Source organism: Martes martes (assembly GCF_963455335.1).
Source record: "Martes martes genome assembly, chromosome: 1".
Lineage (NCBI taxonomy): Eukaryota > Metazoa > Chordata > Mammalia > Carnivora > Mustelidae > Martes > Martes martes.
Genome location: NC_137888.1, coordinates 204,017,744 through 204,040,457, shown reverse-complemented (window position 1 = coordinate 204,040,457; position 22,714 = coordinate 204,017,744). Strand labels below are relative to the sequence as shown.

The window sequence follows — 22,714 nt, the reverse complement described above, 5'->3', positions numbered from 1 at the left end:
GCCTCCTCTGAAGCAAATCTCCGCCCCAAGGCTGCTCCCTCTCCCACCTCTCCGTGGCTCCTTCTAGCTCCTTCTGCTGCCAGGCCAGCACACCTGGAAGGAATGTGGTAATCAGCAAGACAGTCCCCAGAGGGCCTTCGGATGTATCCCACTGCCAGGGAGAGGTGGTGGTTAGAGTTGTAGCTGCTGTGGGTCTTTTGTGTCTCTGCTTGTCTCGCCTCATACTTTTCTAGAACTGTCTCTGTACCCACAGTTCAGGCTGAATTGTGTCCTCTTCCCAACCACCACCCCCAATCCCAATTCATATGTTGAAGTCCTAACCCTCAGTACTCAGAAAGTGATTGTTTTTTGAGACCTTCACAGAAGTCATTAAGGTAAAATGAGCCCCTTAGGGTGTCTTTATAAGAAGAGGACATTTGGACACATGGACCAACCCTCCAACAGAGGGACAGCCCTGTGAGGACGCAGAAGATGGCTGCCCACAAGCCACCTCTGCTGAACCTTGATCTTGGACTTCAGCCTCCAGGACTGTGAGGAAATACATTTCTGTTGTGTAAGCTGCCCAGTCTGTGGTGTTCCTTACGGCAGCCCGAGCACAGTAGTACACACCCACCCCGATGAGAGCGAGTGGGCCCAGCGAGTGCGTCTGTCCTGATGACGGCCCTGCTGCTTTGTGCCCGCCGTTCCCCATCCTCCTGGAGCCTTCGGGTCCGAACTTGGTGCCCCGTGCCTGCTGAGCACGGATGGAAGCACCAAGCTGTTCGTTCCTTTATCCATGCGTCTGATTATTCCCAGCAGTGGCTGGGGCCCACTCTGTTCCAGACACCGTTCTGGGCACTTGGGCTATGGCAGTGAACAGTGTGGATATTTGCCGTCTGGTCAGGGGTAGACAGACGAAAACAAAATATGTGTGTGTGAGAAGGGGACACGTGCCACAGAGGAAGATGGAGCAAGAAAGGGGCTCGGGGTGCTGGGAGATGGAGGCCATTTTGGTTTGGCACAGATCGTTCTGGAAGACTTGCTGAGAAGGTGCTCTCTAACAGACCCCTGGAGCTGCGCTGGAGGGTCCCTGGCCTGCTCCAGAACCAGCCCCTGTGTGCGTTGGACCTGCAGGATACTGGGGAGGGGGGGGGCACTCCTGACAGCCCAGTTGTGGTTTGCAGGGAGTCATTAGAATCACATGTGAAGTTTCAGTTTAGAAACAAACACCCCCTCATTCGGGGGGTGGGGTCAGTCCCATGCCAGATCAGAATTCGGGGTGTCTAGGAGAGAGACGTGTATGTCTGTTTTCTGTCTTTGTGTGGCTAGAGAAAACTGCAGAGGGAGGGCAAGCACGATGACCAGTCAGGGCCTGTCTCTTCTCTCAGGTGACTTACCCCTGATTTAGCACTGCGAGTCCCATGGTCCTGGACAACCTGGGCAGTGGTGGCCCCACTCACCTCCAGGGTCCGCACTTGCCCAGCGCTGCTGACAGCAGGAGGTGTGGAAGGCTGCTTTTATCAGCAGCCCCAAACTCCACTCCAGGGGGATTAAACAATCCACTTGCCGTGTATTTCTACCACGTGCTCATTTTTCAAGGTGTTGGGTGTCAGTCGAACTTCATGCTCTTGGATCAGATGGAGGTGGGCTGGTGAGACTCACCCAGGACAGTGCAGACGCACAGTGTGATGAGGGAGGCGTTATCTGCCCGTGTGTGTGTGTGTGTGTGTGTGTGTGTGTGACCACCCCCCCCCCACTTCCCTCCCTCCAGGCCCCCACAAGGAACGTTCTGCATCTCATTAAAAACCTTGGCTCTGTGCTGGGTGCCGCTTGCTCCCAGATGGACCGGGCTCTGTCCGGCATTTCTCACATCTGTTCTTGGGGTCAGGACTGCCAGTAACTCACTGTCGTGCTGTTGTCAGGAGAATTCGCACAACCACAGCGACTGTGCAGAGAACTTCAAGCCGCAGATGCTGTATAAGGAGGACAAGCCCCAGGTGCCCTTGGAGTCGGATTCCGTGGAGTTCAACAACGCCATCAGCTACGTGAACAAGATTAAGACCCGTTTTCTAGACCACCCAGAGATCTATAGGTCATTCCTGGAGATACTGCACACTTACCAGGTAAGAGGCCCATGTGACCCTGGCCGGGTGCTGGTGGCGCCAGCCTACTTTAAGGGTGCGTTGGGGGCATTCACATTTTCTGGTCTGAATTCATGAAATCCTGTACAATTCCGATGCGTTTTTTAGTCTGTCTGTTTTTTCTTTACTGTGATAAATTATACATAACCTAAAACTTATATTTTAACTCTTTTTAAGTGTCCCGTTCCATGGCATTAAGTACTTTCACGTTGTGCAGCGTTCCCCACCATCCACCCCCAAAACTTGTTCATCGTGCAAAACCGAGACTCCACCCCATGAGACAGTAGCTCCCCCAGCCCCTGGCACCCACCATCCCACTTCCTGTCTCTCTGAATTTGACAACTAGAGGGACCTCCTACAAGTGGAAGCATACAGTACTTGTCTCTTTGTGTCTGGATTCTTTCGCTCACTGCGATGTCCTCAGGGTTCATCTATGCTGTATCCTGGGCCAGAACACCCTTCCTTTTTAAGGCTGGAGAACAATCCGTGGCATGGATGTACCACGTGTGATTATCTGTCCTCCACGGGTGGGCACCAGGGTTGCTCCCATGATTTTGGCTCTTGGTAATGATGCTGCTGTGAACACGGGCATCCAAATACCTGTTGGAGTTCGGTTTTGTCAGGATTTTTATTTGCTCCACGAGGCACCCCTACGTCCCAGGAAGTACTAGGCACGGTACAGGGATTTAAAAAGAACTTGAGAAGATGGTTTTCTTTTTGTAAGATGGCCTCACCAGTGTTTTGACAACACAGCAGCCCTCTGCTGATGCTGATTACAAGTGGATTACAAGTGGGCTCCGTGCCAGGCAGTGGGGCAGCAAAGATGAATCGTTGCTGCTTAGTTCAGTCTGGAGGTGGAAGAGACTTAGAGATGGGTGGGGTGGGAGAAAAGGGAAGCGTGTAAAAGTCTTTCCAGATTGCCAACCCTGACTGGGTTGTCAGGAAGGGCAGCTTTGGCTTGAGTCCCGAGAAATCAGGAAGAGCCATCAGGCAGATGAGTATAGACAAAGGCTGGACTTTCTCAGTGCTGGGAACAGCCTGTGCAAAGTCCCGGGGGTCGGAGTAGACAGCCAGCTTCAGGGGACCTGAGGAAGGGGAGGGCAATGTTAAGGGCCCTTGATGGGTCGTCTTATTTCCTTTACAGCCGTGGAGTGGGAAGCCTGAGCTGTGTGCTCGAGCCCCAGCTCCACCACCTCGTGCTCTGTCACATTCTCGGTTGTGAAGCTGACAGGGACTTACTTCTAAAGTTGACGAGGACTTCTGTCCTGAGTTCCTGCCCTCCTGACCCAGTTCCCCTTTGGTCCTCATCTTGGTACTTTAAGCTCTGGATTAGACCATCTTCCTTCAACTCTCGGGGTCTTTCTGACTCTGGGTGGACAGGTCCTTGTCCTGGTACTCCCTTTCCTTCCCCCGTCACCCTCTTTCTTTCAGGGCCCACCACCAGCTCCACACTCCCTGTGCCCTGTCTGCAAAAAAGGGCCTTCTTTGCCTTTGTACTGACCTTGTACTTCCCCAGCCTCTGTTTGAGGACACGCAAGGACTGAGGCCAGACCATTCCATGACTATGCCCCTGCCATCATCCCCTCTATAGTCCCTTGTAAGCCCCATCCCTGGCCAGGGCTCAGGCTCTGTTGTGGGGTGGGACGAGGACAGAAGTGTGCAGGGCACCCCAAGCTGTTAGCAGGGTGGTAGACTGGGTTCCTTTCTCCAAGTGATAGCAGGCATGGGCTCTGCCAGCCCGTTCTTTGTTTTGTGAGTCGTCCCTCAATCTCCTCCACAGTGGGATGCCTGAATGTCAACAGCCTGGGGTGCCTCCATCCTTGGCTAACTACTTATTTTCCCTTTCCTGAATTGACAGAAGGAGCAGCTGAGCACGAAGGGGCGGCCATTCCGCGGCATGTCCGAAGAGGAAGTGTTTACCGAGGTAGCCAACCTCTTCCGGGGCCAGGAGGACCTGCTATCCGAGTTTGGACAGTTCCTGCCTGAAGCCAAGCGGTCCCTGGTGAGTACAGAGGGCCCACCCTGGCCCTAGGGCCACCTTCCTCTCAGCTGGGACCCTGTTTCTCAGTGCAGCCCCGAAGACCAGGCTGGGCCATGCCAGCTTCCCCCAGAAGCCACACAGCGTGCAGACACCCCTAGGCCCCCTGTGCAGTCTCACCTTCACCTCCTGCTGGAGCAGATCCTGAGGGGGGCTCCTCTTTCAGACAGTGTCCAGGGGGGTGATGGCCAGCTGGGAGGAGACCTGTCTATAACCAGTGCCCTGTGGGAACATGCCAGTCGGGCAGTGTGAGGCTTGCCAGTGACCGCAGGGTTGGGGGTGGAGGGCAGAGAGGGTGAGGAGGGTTCTGGGGTAGGGGGGTTGAGGGTGCAGTCTGCATCATCAGCCTTGTGCCCCACCCCCCCCACCATCATGGCCTGAGGCCTGCTAGGTTGTGCTTTCCATATCCTTTCCCTTGTATTTTCTCCGTAAGGCTTTCTTAGAAATTGAAGCAAAATTCACATAACATGAAACACACCATGAAAGTATACAGGTCAGCGCATTTGGTACATTCACAGTGTTGTGCAGCCAGCACTTCTGTCTAGTTCCAGACCATTTTCATCACCACAAAGGAGACCCTGTCCCTGGAAGCAGTCACTCCCATTCCCCCTCCCCTTGCCTCTGGCGGCCACGAATCTGCACCTGTTCTGCACAGGTCACACACGGGGGATCCTACACCATGTGGCCTTAGCATCTGGCCTTCGCTCAGCGGGCTGTTTGAGGCTTCAGCTGCGGTACGGAGTGCGTCGGTATCACGTTCCTTTTCACGGCCGAGTCCTCCTCCATTGTGCAGATGGACCACAATTTGCGTATCCCGCCATCCGTTCGTGGACATTTGGGTGGTTTCTTCTTGGTGGTTGTGGGTGAGGCTGCTGTGAATGTGCGTGCGGGAGGGTGTGTTGGAGTCTGTGTTTTCAGTTCTTTGGAGTCTGTACCTAGGAGTGGAATTGCCAAGTCAACCGGTGACTCTGTTTCACTTGTTGAGGAAGTGCCGGACTGTTTCACAGCAGCTGCACCATCTTCTGTTCTCACCAGCAGGGTGCTTCACAGTGTCACTGACACTGGGTGTTTTGGTCTGTTTTTCAGTTATGGCCTTGTCGTTGTGAAGTTGTATCTCATTGTGGTTTGGATTTCCATTTCCCTGATGACTAAGGATACTGAGCATCTTGTGTGCCTTTTGGCCATTTGTGTATCTTCTTTGGAGAAATGTCTATCCTTTGCCTGTTTTTTAGTTGGTCTTTTTATTATTAAGCTGTAAGGGTTCCTTTTATATATATATATTCTGGATACCAGGCTATTAAAATTTTTTCTCCTTTTTGTAGGTTGTCTTTTCACTTTGTCAGTGTCCTTTAACATACATAGGTTTTTAGTTGTGATCAAATCCAGTTACCTGTTTTTTCTTTTGTTGCTCATGCTTTTAGTGTCTCAGAATCTCTGCCAGATCTGAGGACAGGAAAGTTTCCTCCTGTATTTTCCTCTAAAAGCTTCTTTAATTTTAGGTTTCATAGTTAGGTTATTGGTGCATTTTGATTTAATTTTTTTATGTTTATGGTGTGAGGTAGGGATCCAACTCCATTCTTTCCTGAGTGGAGAGCCAGTCTTCCCAGCACGGTTTATTGAAGCGACTTTTCTATTCCCGTTGAATGGTCCTGGCACCCTTGTTGAAAACCAGTTGAGCATAGTTATAGGGATTTATTTCTGGACTGTTCAGTTCCAATCCATCGATCACCCCCCACATGTCTCTTCTGAGGGCAGCACCACACTGTCTGGATTACTGTAACTTTGTCCTAAGTTCAGAATGAAGAAGTGATTTGAGTTGTGTTCTTTTTCAAGATTATTTTAGCTAGTCAGGGCTCCTTGGAATTCCATATAAACTTGAAGATCAACTTTTCCATTTCTGAAAAAAAAAAGGAAAAAAGCCATTGGGATTTTGATAGGGATTGCCTTGAATCTTTAGATTGCTTTGGGGAATATTGCCATCTTGATAATGTTAAGTCTTCTGATCAGTGAACATGAGGTTTCCTTGCATTTATTTAAATCTTTAATTTCTTTCAGCAACATTTTGTGGGTTTTGATGTACTTGTCTTGCACCTCTTAGGTTAAATTTATCCCAAATATCTTATTCTTTTTTTTTTTCTTAATTTCATTTTTGGATTGTGCATCATGAGTGTATACAAATACCACTGATTTTTGTGTGTTTTGCTTCCTGCGACTTTGCTGAGTCTGTTTATCAGCTTTAATAGCCTTTGTATATTCACTAGGATTTTTCTTTTTTTTTTTTTTTTTTTTTTTTTTATTTATTTGTCAGAGAGAGAGAGAGGAGCGAGAGTGAGCACAAGTAGACAGAGTGGCAGGCAGAGGCAGAGGGAGAAGCAGGCTCCCTGCCGAGCAAGGAGCCCGATGTGGGACTCGATCCCAGGACGCTGGGATCATGACCTGAGCCGAAGGCAGCTGCTTAACCAACTGAGCCACCCAGGCGTCCCTTCACTAGGATTTTTCTATATGCGTGTTACCATGCCATCTGCTAATAGAGATGGTTTTCTTTCTTTTCCATTGTGAATGCCTTTTCGTTCCTTGTCTTGGCCTAATTGCTGCAGTGGAGCCTTTATTACTGAGCTGAACAGAAGTGGAGAGAGGAGGCATTCTTGTCTTGTTCCTGATCTCAGGGGAAAAGCTTTCCATCTTCCACCTGAGTGTTCTGGGCGCTGTGGGCTTTTCGTAAATACCCCTTTGTCAGATGGAAGAAACATGCTTCTATTCGAGTTTATTGGCTACTCCTTTTCCTCTTTTTGTTCTTCTCTGCTTTGGATGGTGACTTGGGTCCTGTGCCCACGAGCGGTCCTCCCCCACTAACCCCGGCCCAAGTGCATCACTACCACCTCTCCTGGTCCTGCTTCTAAAGGAAGATGCGGTGGGGGCAGGGGGGCAGGGCTGGGGAACAGCAGGAGAGGCTTGGTGGGTGTGTACAGGGGTCTGGGTTTGGGTCATCAAGAATCACTTGGCCTTCCAGCACCCATGAGTGCCACCTCAGAGTTAGGATGCCACCTGGAAATACTTCCAGACTCAAAGTCAGAGAAGCTCTGTGCCTGTCCGTAGGGTTGACGTCTGGTCTTGGAGCTGTCGCCTGTCCTTCACCCTGCCTGGAGTTTTGTATGTCCTCAGGGGCTGGAGGGCTAGGCAGGGCCCCGGGAGCACACAGCCCTGGCTGAGACGCTCACTTGTGTCCGCAGGCGCTCAGGAGGGCTTGAGCCAACGCCCTCACTCACCTCCCAGGCCTGGTTTCCTTCTCTTTCACATGGGGATGAAGGCCTTCCGGCTCCGACTCGGCAAGCGGTCATCCTCTAAGTGCTTTGCGTGTAGCCCAGCGCGTGTGCAGTGCTCCAGAAAGAACAGCTGGGAATGTTCAGGAAAAGCAGGCGGGGGATCCAGATGGATTGTCCCCATCCCCTCCCGGTGCCAGTGTTGTCTGTTCCCTCCTTGCCCTCCCCGAGTGTCCACCCAGGCGACAGGGCCTCCCTCTGCTTCCCCAGGACCAGCCAGCCTGCGGGAGGCCCCTGGGGAGTATCTTGGGGAGGGCTGAGCAAAGCCCTGGTGTGGATTTCCCGAGCCCCTCCCCGGGGGACAGGGAGCTCACCTCCACCAGAGGTGGCTGCACTTCTAGCTGAGCCTACCTCCTCATGTCCCCACCCTCACGTCCCCTCTCAGCCCCCCTCCCCCCCAACCCAGCCCCGAAGCACAGTGTCCCTCCTTGGGCTTGGCCCCCTTTTCCCAAATAATGTCCTGTGCCGTCCTGGCATCACTCCCATTTCTTTCTCTGCTTGCCAGAGAGCCTCTTCGCAGGCTCCAGGGGCACAAAGAGGAGGAGCGGAGGACTCTCACTGCCTCCTGCCCGTCACGCACCCTTGTGTGGGTTGCAGGCCCTCAGGCCTCCACGACCCCCAGGAGCTGGAGCTGCATGGCGCCGCATGCCGCCTGGCCCTGACTCGCCCCATCACATGGCGTGTTTGGGGTTTGTCTGACCGTTGTCCCCTTGGATCCACCTCTTACATCCCCCCTGCAGCTTCTGGTGGCGTCTCTTTTCCTGAGTCCAGTCCTTGCTGGGGGCAGCATGGGAGACAGGCAGCCCCCTGGGAAAGAAAGGCCTGGCCAAGTTCCAGGCCAGCTTTCCCCTCTCTAGCAGAGATCGGCGGCCAGCAGCGTGTCCTTTCTCCACACCCCAAGGAGGCTGGAGAGCGCAGCCCTGCCTGGACAGGAGGTGGGGGTGGGCAGCCATTGGAGCAAGGATGCATGGTTGAGGGGCCCTAGCAGGTCACCTCCCCGAGCCTCAGTTCCTCCTCTTGGAAGCGGCCATGACGTTGTCTCCCCCTAAGCCTGCTGGACGGTTCCTCAGCAGTGCTTGGCCTGGGTGAGGCAGGTTGAGAGCGGAGCACGTTCCGCCACAGCTCTGGGGGGCCGTGCACAGCAGACGCTCAGGCTGGGGAGCTCTGTGGGGCCTGCTGCATTACTTAGTTCCCTCTGGAGTTTTCCTGTCAGTGGTGGCCGGGGTGCCGCAGGGGGGCAGCTGGGGCCTCCTATCCTCTGATTGCTGTGGTTGCGGCGCCCCCTGCTGGACACCCAGCACTTGCGAGGCTGGATCCCCACAGAGTCCACCCCGGAAAAACAGGCAGGCGTCTACCGCAGAAAAGCTCCTGCCGCTCAGTTTCTCGCAGTAGTGCCTGTTACCAGTTCAGCAGAGTGCGTTGACTGGAGCGTCTTGCACGTTTTAAGCGACTGAATCAATTTTTAAAAATTATTAAAAACACCCACATAGAATCTGTTGTATAATTTGAGCTTTATCTTCACCGCCTTTTATATTAAATTTTGAAGTTCTATTAAACCGGCAGGAAAAAGGGACATCGGGGGGCTCCGTCGGTTAAGCATCTCCCTTCGGCTCAGGTCATGATCCCGCCCGGGCTCCTGGGATCGAGCCCTGCGTCGGGCTCCCTGCTCAGCAGAGACCCTGCTTCTCCTTTGTTGCCTGCAGCTGCCCCTGCTTGTGCTCTCCTTTTCTCTCTCTGGCAAATAAATAAAATCTTTAAAAAAAAAAAAAAGAAGTGGGAAAAAGAAACCAAAGATGAAATTTGATACTGTTCTAATTAAACGTGACCACTTGGCCTAAGTCGAAGTTGACAAACTTTTTTGTTTTGTAAAGGGCCTGATGGTAAGTGTCTTAGGCTTTGCAGGCCATTCGATCTCTGTTACAAAGACCTGGCTGCGAGGTTATGGTGGGAAAGCCCCTTTGGCTTGTGGGCATGGCTATGTGCCAATAAAACTATTTACGATAACAGGCCCGGCATGGTGAATATGTCAGCCCCTGCCCAAAGGGTCTTTGAGGGTCCATCTAGCTCACACGTTCACAAATGGGGACATGTAATCATAAAAAGTAAGAACTGTCAGAAGTGTCAGGGAAACTGATAATCTGGGTATCCGGGTCTCTCCCTTAATCAACACAGACATCTCAAGAGCCAGAGTCGCCTCACATGCAGACAGGGTCCCGGCCTGTGGCAGGAAGCATTCACTGGGGCCATGGGCTGAGCCCGAGGTGGTTCCACACACCTGTACGCGCCAAGAGCCAGTACTGAGGGGCCCAGCTGTATCTCTCCAGCACGAATCACCTCCCGTGTTTGTGTTCTTAGTTCACAGGAAATGGGCCATGCGAAATGAACAGTGTCCATAAGAGTGAGCATGAGAAGAACCTGGAACACAGCAAAAAGCGCTCTCGGCCCTCACTCCTCCGTCCGGTGTCTGCACCAGCCAAGGTAACTGTCCGCTGTGCGCATAGATGTCTACCTCTGTGGACCCCCAGCAGCCTTCCCTCTCTGTAGATGACCTAGGGAGCAGTGTGCAGGAGCTCTAAGCAGCAGGTCCAAGGCATGGGCTGAGTCTGGACCCTGGCCTCACTGGAATGCACCGGCCCTGGGACCTTAGGAGGTCAGCTCACCTCTAAGGTGGCTGTTAACCCATTCCCCTTGGCTCACAGGATTGTTACGAGGAGCGACATGTTTTCCTGTGGAAACAGGATGTACTGCTAGGTCTGCTTCTTTTCGCCATGGTCTCTTTCATGGGCAGGCAACCATGTGCAGTTGTGTAGGTCAGTCACTGCACAAGGATCCCTGTTGAGGGGTGAGAAGGGCTGAGGTCCATCTCCTGTTGCATGCTTCACCCATGACGGTAATTTTTCTAATTCCATCTTTTTTTTTTTTGCATTTACTAGTTGGCTTTCTACTCTGAGGAAGAGCTTTTTCTTCGTCTCCTTTTATTGGGTTACCTACTCTGGGTTATAATCTGTGACTTGTTGTTCATCTTGGCATCTAAACTGGCTCAGATTTGGCCGGTGGGACCCCTTCCAGCTGGCTTCTGTGTCCTCTAGATGTAGGCCCTGCATTGGGAGATGGTTTCGTAGGGTCTTCAGTGCCTCAAGCAAGCAACCAGGTTCTGGTCTGAGTCCAACTTAGAGACAAAACTCTTCACAGAGATTTAAAACCCCGGCTTCTCTGGGCTCATCTTGTTCTCGTCCTGTCCTTGCCCTTGCCACCACCATCACAGCCCACAGGACAAAACAGGCAGGCGGAGAGGTTTCTGATCCTGCTTCAAGAGATACCGCTCCCTTCCTATCCCAACTTCATGAGGCTCCCGCCTAATACCAAAGCCCTAAACTGCTGAAATTTAGAGCCCAGGTAGTGGGTGGCACGGAGCCTGGGGGGGTGGTCCTGAGATTTCCTCCACAGGGGTCCCGGGCAGACCCCATCCAGTCCCTCATGACGGTCGCTGTCAGGAGAGCTCAGTGTCAGCAACACTGTAACTCCTGACAAAGATGCCCGGGGCCTTCACGGCACAGAGTTTCTCTTCCACAGAAGAAAATGAAACTCCGAGGTACCAAAGACCTGTCCATCGCTGCCGTGGGGAAGTACGGCACCCTGCAGGAGTTCTCTTTCTTCGACAAGGTGAGCCGTCGAGGCTGGCCTCACCGGCTTGGTGTGCAGGACGGGAGCCCCTGGGGAGGGACCCGGTAGGCTGGGCAGCGGCTGGGGCAGGCTGACAAGGGGCTGGCACCAGCTCGCACGGTGGGAGGTGGTGCCGGCAGGAGGCAGCAGAGCCCAGGGCCCGCACAGATCTGAAGGCACACATTGGTCTCCCCAAAGCCGTGTGGCTTTTCTACAGGCTGGGTGGTTGTGGGGCTCCCACCCAGGGTCAGTAGCAGCCAGCAAGCTGGCCCCACGCACATTCCCTCTGAGCTGTGAATTAGTTGCATGGAGATCATTGCCCTGCTGACCGCAGCCCATCACTTGAGAGCACGTGCCTAGGTGACTCCGTGTTCACCTAGTGGGGCCTGAGCCAAGTGAGGGCAGGGGGTGGGGAGTGCGGGTGGTGCCTGGCCCTCGAGGGCCCCCTCATCCGCTCTCCCTGCAGGTTCGCAGGGTGCTGAAGAGCCAGGAGGTCTACGAGAACTTCCTGCGCTGCATCGCACTCTTCAACCAGGAGCTCGTGTCCGGCTCTGAGCTCCTCCAGCTCGTCAGCCCGTTTCTGGGGTGAGTGACCCTTCCCAGGGCTTCCACGCGGGTGTGTGTCCGTAAGCTCTGTCTACCTTTCTTTTGCTTGTCGCTTGTAGAAAACGGTAAATGCTCTCTTTGATTTCTGTTTGTAAATTGCCGCGGTGGTGGAGGTCGTTCTAGATTGAGCTGCAGTAGAGTGAGAAAGAACACAGGTCCTGGGCCCTGTTCTCCCACGGTGGCGGCCCGGATGCTGACGCTTGCACAGTCCGCCCATCTTGTCAGGTTTTCCCCTTGCGTGCAGTTCCATCACCTGTGAAGTTCTTGCGTCCACCCCAATGGTCAAGATACGGCTTCAGCAGCACAGGGATGCTTGTGTTGACCTGTAATAGCCACACGCACGTCCCTCCTGCGCACCACCCGGATCTGGGCCCCACACCCCTGGCAAACCCCTGATCTGCACTCCAGCTCTGAAACTTACACAACGGAAGTGTTCCGTGGGAGGAATCACACAATACATAACCGTTGCAGACTGGGTTTTCTTCACCCAGCATGATCCTGTAGAGATTGACTTTGATACGTGCTTTTAAAAATTCTGCCAATCAGAAACTGCCAGGAAGAAGGAAGTGGCCACTCGGCACCCCTGTGGGCTGGAGAGAAGCCGTGGTCACCCGGTCAGCGGCCTGCTGCTGGCAGCCTGTGCCGTGGGGTGTGAGCAGGTGGACAGACCCCAGGGGCTGGGGCGGCTGCTGGGGGTGCAGAGGTTTTCCGGGAGGCGGATGGATGCATGGGCACTGTGCGCTCTAAGAAGGGAGAGGCCCCAGCACCGCCTCCTGCTCCTCAGTTCTCACATGTCGGACGAGTTTCTTAGACAGTCTTAGTTTTCCTGTCGTGAAATGGGGATTTCTAGAGGTACCACACACAGCTTCAGAGCGCTGCACGTGGGCCCTGCACGTAAGAGCTTTAAAACAGCGTCTGGAACGTGGTGCGTGCACAGTATGTAATGACTGTGTAGGAGCTTTATTCAGCCCTAAAGTCATCCCCAGAGACAGGTGCTTCCTGAGCCCTTTACTGTTAATTAAGAAAGGTTTTTTAAGTTTTCTTTTTAAATATTAAATAAAGCACAGGTCCAGGAATCTGCATGATGGATGACTTGAATCATTTTTAGGCAAAGCCCCTTGTGCCCACCACCCAGGTCCCACACGGACCTTCACCACCCCTCCTCCCCGGGAGCCCCTTCCTGTGCCGTCGCATCACACTCCCTCCCCGCTCAAAAGGATCCCTTGGAAGTGAGCGCCTCCCCCCACTGAGGATGGTTCAGGTGCTGTCCAGCATAGGGCTCGCTCTGGCCACCTTGTCTGGGTTTGGTTTGGTTTTAGAACACGTCTGTGAGTCTCTCCCTCCCACTTTATTGCCTGCTGTCTCTGTGCTGGCACTCCCCACCCCTGCAGTCCTGTCCTCCATGTCCCTCTGTCCGTCAGGGGGCGGTGGTGTCCACATTCCTTCTGTGGTTCGTTCATGTATTCCTATGTTCTCTGCGGGTTGCAAAAGAGAGAACCTCAACAGCATTTTTCACCTTCTGGCGGCCCAGGGTAGATGTTTGATTTCTCCCTTTATTATAATGGCTGGCTGATGAGTCACACTCCTATCCTATTAGGATCGATTCTTTTTTTTCTTAAAGCATCATGTGGGCTCATGGACACATTTGATGTGTTTTGATATAATTTTTCATTTTTTTTAAGATTTTTTTTTTTTTTATTAGAGCATGAGTGGGAGGGGCAGAGAGAGAGAGACTCAAGCAGACTCCCCGCTGAGTGCAGAGCCCGACTCAGGGCTCGATCCCAGTACCCTGAGATCACAACCTGAGCCAAAACCAAGAGTCGGGTCGGATGCCTGACCAACTGCACCACCCAGGCGCCCCCGTTTTTTAGTATATTTTAAGGATGAAGAGTGAATACTTCTCACTTTCCTGAGAGACCGCTCTTCAAAGAGAGCTTTGCCTTGGCAGTGGGTGAATCTAGGGTGGCCCAGCCCAGAAGCCGGCGCTCTACCCATCCTCTGCCCTCAGGACGAGATGCTGTCAGGCTGGGCTGCAGCAGCTTTTTTTTTCTTTCTTTTTTAACTCGGTATTTCTTGGATGTCTTTCTAGGATGTCTTTCAGTGTCAGCTGTGAGCCTACATGATTTGTAGTGACTGTGTGCTATTCCCTTGCTTGTACTAATTGCAGTTTTCTCGGCAAGGTCTGTAATGAAGGACGTTTGTCTCCAGTTTCTACAGTCAGTGCTACGGTCATGCTCCATAGGTTGGGATACTCAGAGGTCAAGTTAGGGTCGTCAGGCAGTGCTTCCTGAGATCCAGAGAGGGTACACATGTCAGGTTGTCCCTTTCCCTTGGGTTCACTCTCCCAGGCTAGTGAAGATCCCCTGACACTCTGAAAAACGGCCCCAGCAGCACAGCAGTATTACTCACCCTCGGCTGAACCATGGCTGGCTTTTTGTGTGAACTTGGATTATGTGCTCGTTCCCGCAGCAGAGTGTGTGTGAGCTCAGAATCAGAACCCTGGGTGTGGGTCCTGGCCGGGGAGTGGGCGCTGTTGCTGGAAAGATGACATGCTGTGGCGGGCGAGGGGCCTGGGGACGCCTGTGCTGGCCGGGCGTGCCCAGTTGGGTGCATCACCAGCCCCAAGTCTGGATTGGGACCCTGCTTCCTACTAGCACATGAGAGTTTCTTTGTTTGCAGAATGGCCAGACCTACCTCCTGCAGTTGGCGGGGGCAGGGGGCATGATTAAGGGAGAAGAATGAAGGAGCTCGAAATTTCAGGTGCTGAGCAGGGGGGCAGTGTTGGGTTGGGGTCCACGATTGCCATTTCCACATGCTGAGAGCAGTGTCAGGGGAGGGCCCTGGGGGTGTGCGGTGAAGAGCTACAGCGGGCCTCTTCTCACTGCCTTGCTGTGACACCTGGCTGGGCTAGCAGTCACCTCGACAAGGCCTCTTCTTGCAGTGTGAGTCTCCATCTGGGTTTGCACGCCCAGGGGCAGCCAGGGAAGGGGGTCTAGAGATCTGCCACCTGCCGACGGCACAGCCGGGGTCAGGACTGGAGTGGGCTGTGTCGGAAGGACTGTTCCCCCTTGGAGCGTTCACGGTTGGCGTTTATCATAGCTGCAACGTCACATGTCGTCTGCATGGGTTTGTTGATGTCTTTCTGCCCTGCGTTTCTGTTTGCTTGTGGATTTTCCTCGTGAGTGGAGTTGGCATGGGGTCCCTACAGCCAGGGCACAGTGGACAGCCATCTCACGAGGGGGCCTTATAGTTCATGAGGGAAGGGAGCTGCGGGTGGCAGGATCGCCGTGCCCCCTGTCAAAGTAATGCATTCTTACAGTAGGATATATATATATATATTTTTGAGATCGTTTTAAGTAATCTCTCTACCCAATGTGGGGCTCGAACTCACAACCCCCAAATCAAGAGCCACACGGTCCAACGATGGAGCCAGCCAGGTGCCCCTTGGTAGGATTTGATACTCCTTTAATCACAAATCCAGGTGACGTTGGGGGACAGTTGTATGAAGACCTTCCCATTGCATGGCCATTACATTGTGACTTGTGAGATCGCATCTGCGGGGGGTTTTCCCGGGAGGGATCTCCCCCAGGGAGGAAGACTCCGGAGCAAGAGTCGGTGGACTTTATATGTCAAGGGCCAAGGGGCAGTACTACTGAACCCTGGCCTTGTTGTGCAAAAGCAGCCACAGGCAATACTAAGCAAATGGACACAGTGGTGTACCAATAAAACTTTACTTGCAAGGACAGGCACGGGCAGCTTGGTAGTAGCTTACCGACCCCCAGCCTGATGCCTGGCCTTTTTCAGTGAAAGAACCTCACTAAGCCCAGCTTCTGCCAGTCTGAGCTGTCTATTCGAGCACGTTTCAAGGCTCGCCCATTAGTGTTGGCACATGGCAGGTGTCAGAGGGGTGGGAGGCAAATTTACTCACACATTTGAGGATATGACACACACCCGATGCTTGGTTCCCCCCTCGCCCCTCCTCTCTGACCACCGTTGGCAGGTGTCTGCAAGAAGCCATTCTCAAATCACTAGGTCCCTCCCAGAAAGCCCCGGGGAAGCAAACTTACTGTTTGTCTTTATTTCTGAAGGAAATTTCCAGAACTCTTTGCACAGTTCAAGTCCTTCCTGGGGGTGAAAGAGCTGTCATTCGCCCCGCCCATGAGCGACAGATCCGGGGATGGAATAAGCCGGGAAATTGACTACGCGTCTTGCAAGCGTATTGGATCCAGCTACCGAGCGCTCCCCAAAACCTACCAGCAGCCCAAGTGCAGTGGGAGGACGGCCATCTGCAAGGAGGTAGTGTTCCCTGGCGGCTCCTGTCAGCTTACGTGGTGCATCACCCCCCATGCCGCAAAAACCCCATCACGCCCATATTTTACATGAAAGAACTGAGCTACGACCCGCCCCCCCCCCCCAAAAATACTGAGTAATAGGTGCTGGGATGCGGCAGCAGACAAAATGCCTGAGCTGAGATGATGGTTTCTTACCCTGCTGGTAGCTTTGGCAAACCACAGAGCCTTGGCTTTGGCCTTGGCTTTGGCATATTTCTCCCTTTAGGTTTACATGTATTTCTGCTAGGAGCCTGCTCTGTCCCAGATTTGGTGCCCTTGGTATGTCTCCGTTTGCTTGACCGTTTGAATACATTTTCAGGGTTAATAGGCTGTTACTCTGTTTCCAGAATTCAAGAGTTCTTGCTGGATTTCAGGATACATAGTCCAGGGGGTCAGCAAACTAAAATCCAGCCCTATGCCTGTGTTTGTAAATAAAGTTTTATTGGCACATATGTATACTCATTCATTACATAGTGCCTGTGGCTGCTTTGCCAGGACAAAGGCAGAGTTGAATAGTCTGTCGATGGGGCTGGCCCACGAAACCTAAAATACTTATTATCTAGCCCTTTACAGAGAAAGTTGGCCAACCCCGGAAATAGTATAATTTGTTTACTTGACCAAAGTCCTCTTTTCTCCTAAAGCCACTTTAAAATTAAGGTTGCTCTTGGTTTGAGAAGCTAATTTCCTGTAAAATCCGGATTATATGACTTGTCTCCCTATCTTTTATGCTGGATGGCATAGTAAATGGTTCTGGCCACTGAAGCCTGCTGCACTGGTCATAGCATTTCCTCTTGGTGCAGGTGCTGAACGACACGTGGGTCTCCTTCCCCTCGTGGTCAGAGGACTCCACTTTCGTCAGCTCCAAGAAGACGCCCTACGAAGAGCAGTTGCACCGCTGTGAGGACGAGCGTTTTGAGGTGTGTGTGCTGGTGTTGCTGGGATGAGGGAGGCGTGGGGTCCGAGCCTGTCCCCACCTTCTGCACTTTATACTTTATCTCTCTCCACCCCTGGATCTACCCCGATTCTCCTCCCCGCCCACCTGCCCACCCTCCCTAGACTCTTTTCAAGTATCTGGGATTCCAGCACTTTCCAGCAGGGGGCAGCACCCAAAAGTGTCCCTTTATTTATTTATTTATTTATTTATTTATTTATTTATTTATTTTTGGTAGGCAAATTCTACCAAACATTTTCTTTTTAATTTAATTTTTTTTCAGTGACCAAAAGTGTCCCTTTTCTGACTTGCCAGCCTTCAGGCTGGCTAGGCAGTGGTACTGTTTATTTCCGTTTTGAATAGACATATTTATTTTTCCATCAGAATGCTTATTGATGTCCTTGTATATTTACACGCAGCAAGTGATCCCGGGGACCCTACTTCCCAGTGGTCACAGCTTGTAAAATCACGGGCACAGTGACACACCCTGAGATCTTATTCATCTTCACAGTTGTATTTGTGTGTGTGTGCATATGTTCGCGTGTGTGGGGTGTTCTCTACCACCAAGATACCGCACTGTTCCCCTGACCCCTGGGATCCCTCCTGCTGCCCTTGATGGCCCTCCCTGCTGACCTCTGGCAACCACCTGTCCTCCAGCTTTGTCACTTCGTCACTTTGTCATAAGTGGAATTCCAGTGTGTTACCTTTGGGGACCAGCTCCCCATCAGCACATGCCCTGTGGAGTCCTCCTCAGGGTTGCGAATACCGCAAGTCCTCCTTTTTTTTTTTTTTTTAATTTATTTATTTGACAGACAGAGATCACAAGTAAGGAGACAGGTAGGCAGAGAGAGAGGAAGGGAAGCAGGCTCCCTGCTGAGCAGAGAGCCCCATGTGGGGCTCGATCCCAGGACCCTGAGATCATGACCTGAGCTGAAGGCAGAGGCTTTAACTCACTGAGCCACCCAGGCGCCCTAAGTCCTCCCTTTTTATAAATGCCATCGATGTCTATGAAGTGGGTTAGCCTGGGGACCGTCACCCTCCCCAGATGGGTCCATCTGTGTTGTAGCCGCTGGATGTCTGTGCAGTGGTAAGGAGCCCACAAGTCTTGTTCTGTGGGCCCAGCCCTGTAACCAGCCATGCTCGCTCGGGGCCCCTGGAGCAGCCGCATCAGGGCCGCCATGGCCTGGCATCCACCGTCATCCCCTTAGGGATTAACAGAAGTTAATCAGTTCTGTCCACACATCTCTTCTGCCAACTCAGGCCGGTCCCCAGGGCCCTACTGCCCCCCGACAGCTGGCCCCTGCCTTCCTTTCCATAGTTAGATGTCGTCCTGGAGACCAACCTGGCCACGATCCGCGTGTTGGAAAGTGTGCAGAAGAAGCTCTCGCGGATGGCGCCTGAAGACCAGGAGAAGTTCCGGCTGGATGACTGTTTGGGGGGCACGTCGGAGGTGATCCAGCGCCGCGCCATCCACCGCATTTACGGCGACAAGGCGCCAGAGATCATCGAGAGCCTCAAGAAGAACCCTGTCACTGCCGTCCCTGTCGTCTTGAAAAGGTGTTCTCCAGATTCCTGCTGCCCCACCTGCCGTGGGCGAGCCCTGTGGAGCTCATTAGTGCTCTTTGTCACAGTGTGATTGGGAGGGGGTCCCCGGGACCTCAGGCTGGCTTAGTGTGGTTTCCAGTGTTTCTTCATCGCCCCATTCTACTCCCAAGAGAAAAGCACAGCTGAGCAACTGTCTGTGTCCTTCTAGAACTTTCCACCACGCACGTAATCATATCTGAACATGAAAAGTAACTATTTTAAAGCACAAATAGGATTGTCCTAGCTTGCTTTTTACTTAGTGGCACATTGTGGGAACCTTTTGTGCTAGTGAACAGGTATTAATTATTAAGTGGCTGCCCTTGACCATGCGTTGTCCTCAGCCCTGGGGTTGCAGAGCTGAGCCAGGCTGACATAGTCCCTTCTTATGGGGCTTGCAGTCAAGCAGTTGAACCTAGTGATTCATCCAGCACCTACCCAGAGTGTGGTCAGTGCCATGGGCCAGGCCAGGGAGGAGAGCAACGATATTTGAGAAACTAAAACCAGCCGCATTGGTTCTACAGAGCCCCTGCTCCCTCCCTCCCTCTTTTCTTTAGCACGGAACCCAGGCTGACAGCACCGGCTGTCCCGAGTTTGGAATGCACTTGGCAGGGCCTATGGGTGGATGACAGGCTACCCGTGCAGGGATGACGGGTGGGGGCCTGGGGTTGTCCCCATGCTGAGCCCCTCTGACCCTGCAGGCTGAAGGCTAAGGAGGAGGAGTGGCGGGAGGCCCAGCAGGGCTTCAACAAGATTTGGCGGGAGCAGTATGAGAAGGCCTATCTCAAGTCCCTGGACCATCAGGCCGTAAACTTCAAACAGAACGACACCAAGGCCCTTCGCTCCAAGAGCTTACTCAACGAGATCGAGAGTGTCTATGACGAGGTGAGGCTCTCTGCCCAGGACAGAGCGGTCAAAGGATCCTGGCCCCGCCTCTGGCTCTCCCAGTGTCAGGCAGGCTGCTGGCTATCTGTGCCTCTGTTTCCCCAGCATCCCTCTTGCAGGGCTACATAGGGGTTGAGGGGATGTTTCTGTGGCACTCAGCCTCGAGTGGGTCCAGGGGGAGGATTGTAGCGGTTCCCCCGTGGCTGGTGGGGGACTCTCCCCTCCCTGCTTACCCCCGGGGCCTTGATGGACCTTCCTTCCAGTGACTTCAGCTTTCATTTCTCTGCTGCCAGCTGTGTGCCCGGCACAGGTAGACCCTGAGAAGGAACGTTCCATCTGACCCATACTCATAAGACCTTGTTACGCGGTACCAGCATCCTGGGTTTAGCAGCGATGAAACAGGTCCGAGAGGTGGCCACTTGCCGAGGCCAGTCACAGGAGACCAGGGCTCCTGGCCCTAGGGCTCTGCCTCTAGCCATGCCCTGTGCCTTCTTGCCAGCTTTGGCACAGTCAGGCTCTTGGGGCCTGAACCACAGAACTGAGGCAGGGCTGGGGCCAGGCTTCGAGGATTTAGGCTTTGAAAAATGCACGCAGGGAGTGAGCTACTTGTGAGAGCCTGTGATAGGAAGCCCCTTCCCTCCTGCCTCCCTGCCACTGGCCACACTCAGCCCTGCCGCTAATTGGTTTCTTCACTTAAATCCTCGAGTGGTGGTCCAGGCCTGAGAGCGCCACTGCCACTCCCCCAGATAGGGTCTGTGGGATGTGATCAGAATGAGAGTCGGTGAGGTGACCCCTGAGGCCCTCCATGGTCACCACTGAGTTCCTTTTTCGTGGGAGCCAAGAGGAAAGGGGCACAGCACTGTTTGGGGCCAGAGATTAGCCCATCAGCCTGGCGAGCCCTGCACATGCAAGTCCTTCGCGCATAGGGAAGTCAGCCCCTCGCTATTGGCCATTAGCAGTGCACAGCTCTGGATTCCGTGCCCCAGAACTTGCTCTGAGGAAAGGACTTAAAAAGGTTTTTGAGGGCATTTGTGGCACAAATGACATCGGAACTCAAAAAGCAGTAGGAAAGAGGAGGTCACGCCAGAGCCAGGAGCCGGACATGCCAGCTCTCAGGACTCCCTGCCTGCAGGGGAAGGAGGTCTCGGGCTGCAGCAGAATTCAGCGTCGCTGAGGGAGCACGATCTCTGGTAGAAAGAGAGTCGCCCACCCCAGAAAGCTGAGGCCCTGGCCTTGCGCCTGTTTTCTGTCGGTCTCTGCTTTCGTGGCTATTGGAGGAGCCCCCTCAGTGCTGTGCCCTGTGCTGGTCACTGAGGGGTGATGGAGACCTGGCCCTGCCCCTGTGAGCTCCCCGCCCACGGGGATGGCATCCACACTTACTTTTTCCAAAGCAGGCGTGTGTAGCCTTGGTGCCTAGTGCTGGTGATCGGTGCCACCCAGGAGAGAGCATCAGCTGGCCTGACTCAGCAGGCAGTTCAGGGTAGTCTGGAGGGAATATGATCATCTACAGGTTTGCAGGAAGCAAAGTCATGAGCTGGATAAAGACTGAGCAGAGGCTGTGGTTTTCCAGGCCCAAAGAGCAGAGGGACACGTGCAAAGGTCCTGCACGCAGCAGGAGGGAGCTCAGCAGCCCTAAAGCATTGAAAGAAGCCAGGTGTGGGGGCTGCAGGACGACATGCCAGGGACTGGGGTCCTATCTTGAGCAGTGCAGGAAGGTCTAGGGGGCTACAATAGGGGTGACCGTGCTCCCTTAGGTCAAATCACTCTAGACCCAGAGAGGATAGTGGTTGGAGTGGGCTAGGGAATGGGACCAGGTGGGAGGCACTGGGCTGCACCCTGGACCAGAGTGTGATGCTTTTAGAGCCCTGTGGCCTTGGGGCCCCCATCTCTTGGACTTCTCCCAGCTGGTCACTTGTGCCTAATGGCTGCCTGTCCCCCCTAGCACCAGGAGCAGCACTCTGAGGGCCGGAGCGCCCCCTCCAGCGAGCCACACCTCATCTTCGTGTACGAGGACAGGCAGATCCTGGAGGACGCGGCTGCCCTTATCAGCTACTACGTGAAGCGGCAGCCAGCCATCCAGAAGGAGGACCAGGGCACCATCCACCAGCTGGTGCACCAGTTCGTGCCTAGCCTCTTCTTCTCCCAGCAGTTGGACCTGGGGGTGTCTGAGGACTCTGCCGACGAGGGCCGGGGGAGCCCCCAGGGACAGGGCGCGGATGCCGGCGACCGAAAGAAGCCGGCACCGGGGCCGCAGAGCAGCCCCCCGGAGGAGAAGGGGGCCGTGGGCGAGACACCGGCCGCCGAGCAGCCGCCACCGCCGCCGCCGCACAAGCCCCTGGACGACGTGTACAGCCTCTTCTTCGCCAACAACAACTGGTACTTCTTCCTGCGCCTCCACCAGACCCTGTGCTCCAGGCTGCTGAAGATCTACCGCCAGGCGCAGAAGCAGCTGCTCGAGTACCGGACGGAGAAGGAGAGGGAGAAACTGCTCTGCGAGGGCCGCCGGGAAAAGGGCAATGACCCCGCCATGGAGCTGCGGCTGAAGCAGCCAAGTAAGGACTCGGGCCCCCGGGGGGGTGACGCATGGGGGGCTTCCCTCCACCAGCCGGGCGGGGATGCGGGTGCCGGAACCTCGGGCCGAGAACAAGGACGTCTGTGGCGGGAGGCGGCGTGCCACGGAGATTCGGATTCATCCCGGGGAGGGCCACACGTGTCTCTGGCCCTGGGTGACCACTGTGCCCACCCCTCAGGTGAGGTGGAGCTGGAGGAGTACTACCCGGCCTTCCTGGACATGGTGCGGAGCCTGCTGGAGGGCAGCATCGACCCCACGCAGTACGAGGACACGCTGCGTGAGATGTTCACCATCCACGCGTACGTGGGCTTCACCATGGACAAGCTGGTGCAGAGCATCGCCAGGCAGGTGAGGGCGCCGGCCAGGTGGTGAGCGGGGGTGCATAGGGGGTGGCGGGAGGCCTCGAGCCCCCCGGGAGAGACCCTGCCTCCCCCAGCCCTGCCTATGCGGAGGCCCCAGGGCCCCATGTTTTTTTCATTCTTTTAATTGAAGTAGAATTCATGTAACACAGAATTCACCGTTTTCAAGTGAACAGCAGTGCAGTGGCATTGTCATGCCTGTATCTAGTTCCAGAACATTTCCGTCGCCCCAGAGGAGACCCTGTCCCCATGCGCCGTCACCCCTCCCTCATTCTCCTCCCCCAGCCCCTGGCAGCCACCAGTCTGTC

General features: G+C 54.1%; 1 protein-coding gene across 2 annotated transcripts in view; it reads left to right on the top strand.

Annotated features, from left to right (window-relative positions):
- Positions 1-22,714, top strand: part of SIN3B (SIN3 transcription regulator family member B) — a 35,258-nt gene that overhangs the window by 6,463 nt on the left and 6,081 nt on the right. For both annotated transcript variants that reach the window (XM_080805021.1, XM_080805022.1), the window contains exons 4-14: positions 1,902-2,102; positions 3,979-4,122; positions 9,834-9,956; positions 11,052-11,141; positions 11,608-11,726; positions 15,836-16,043; positions 16,879-16,995; positions 18,328-18,566; positions 19,292-19,475; positions 21,418-22,027; positions 22,226-22,395. In XM_080805021.1, coding sequence (XP_080661147.1) covers positions 1,902-2,102; positions 3,979-4,122; positions 9,834-9,956; positions 11,052-11,141; positions 11,608-11,726; positions 15,836-16,043; positions 16,879-16,995; positions 18,328-18,566; positions 19,292-19,475; positions 21,418-22,027; positions 22,226-22,395 — 2,205 coding nt within the window. The remainder of the gene's footprint in view (positions 1-1,901; positions 2,103-3,978; positions 4,123-9,833; positions 9,957-11,051; positions 11,142-11,607; positions 11,727-15,835; positions 16,044-16,878; positions 16,996-18,327; positions 18,567-19,291; positions 19,476-21,417; positions 22,028-22,225; positions 22,396-22,714) is intronic.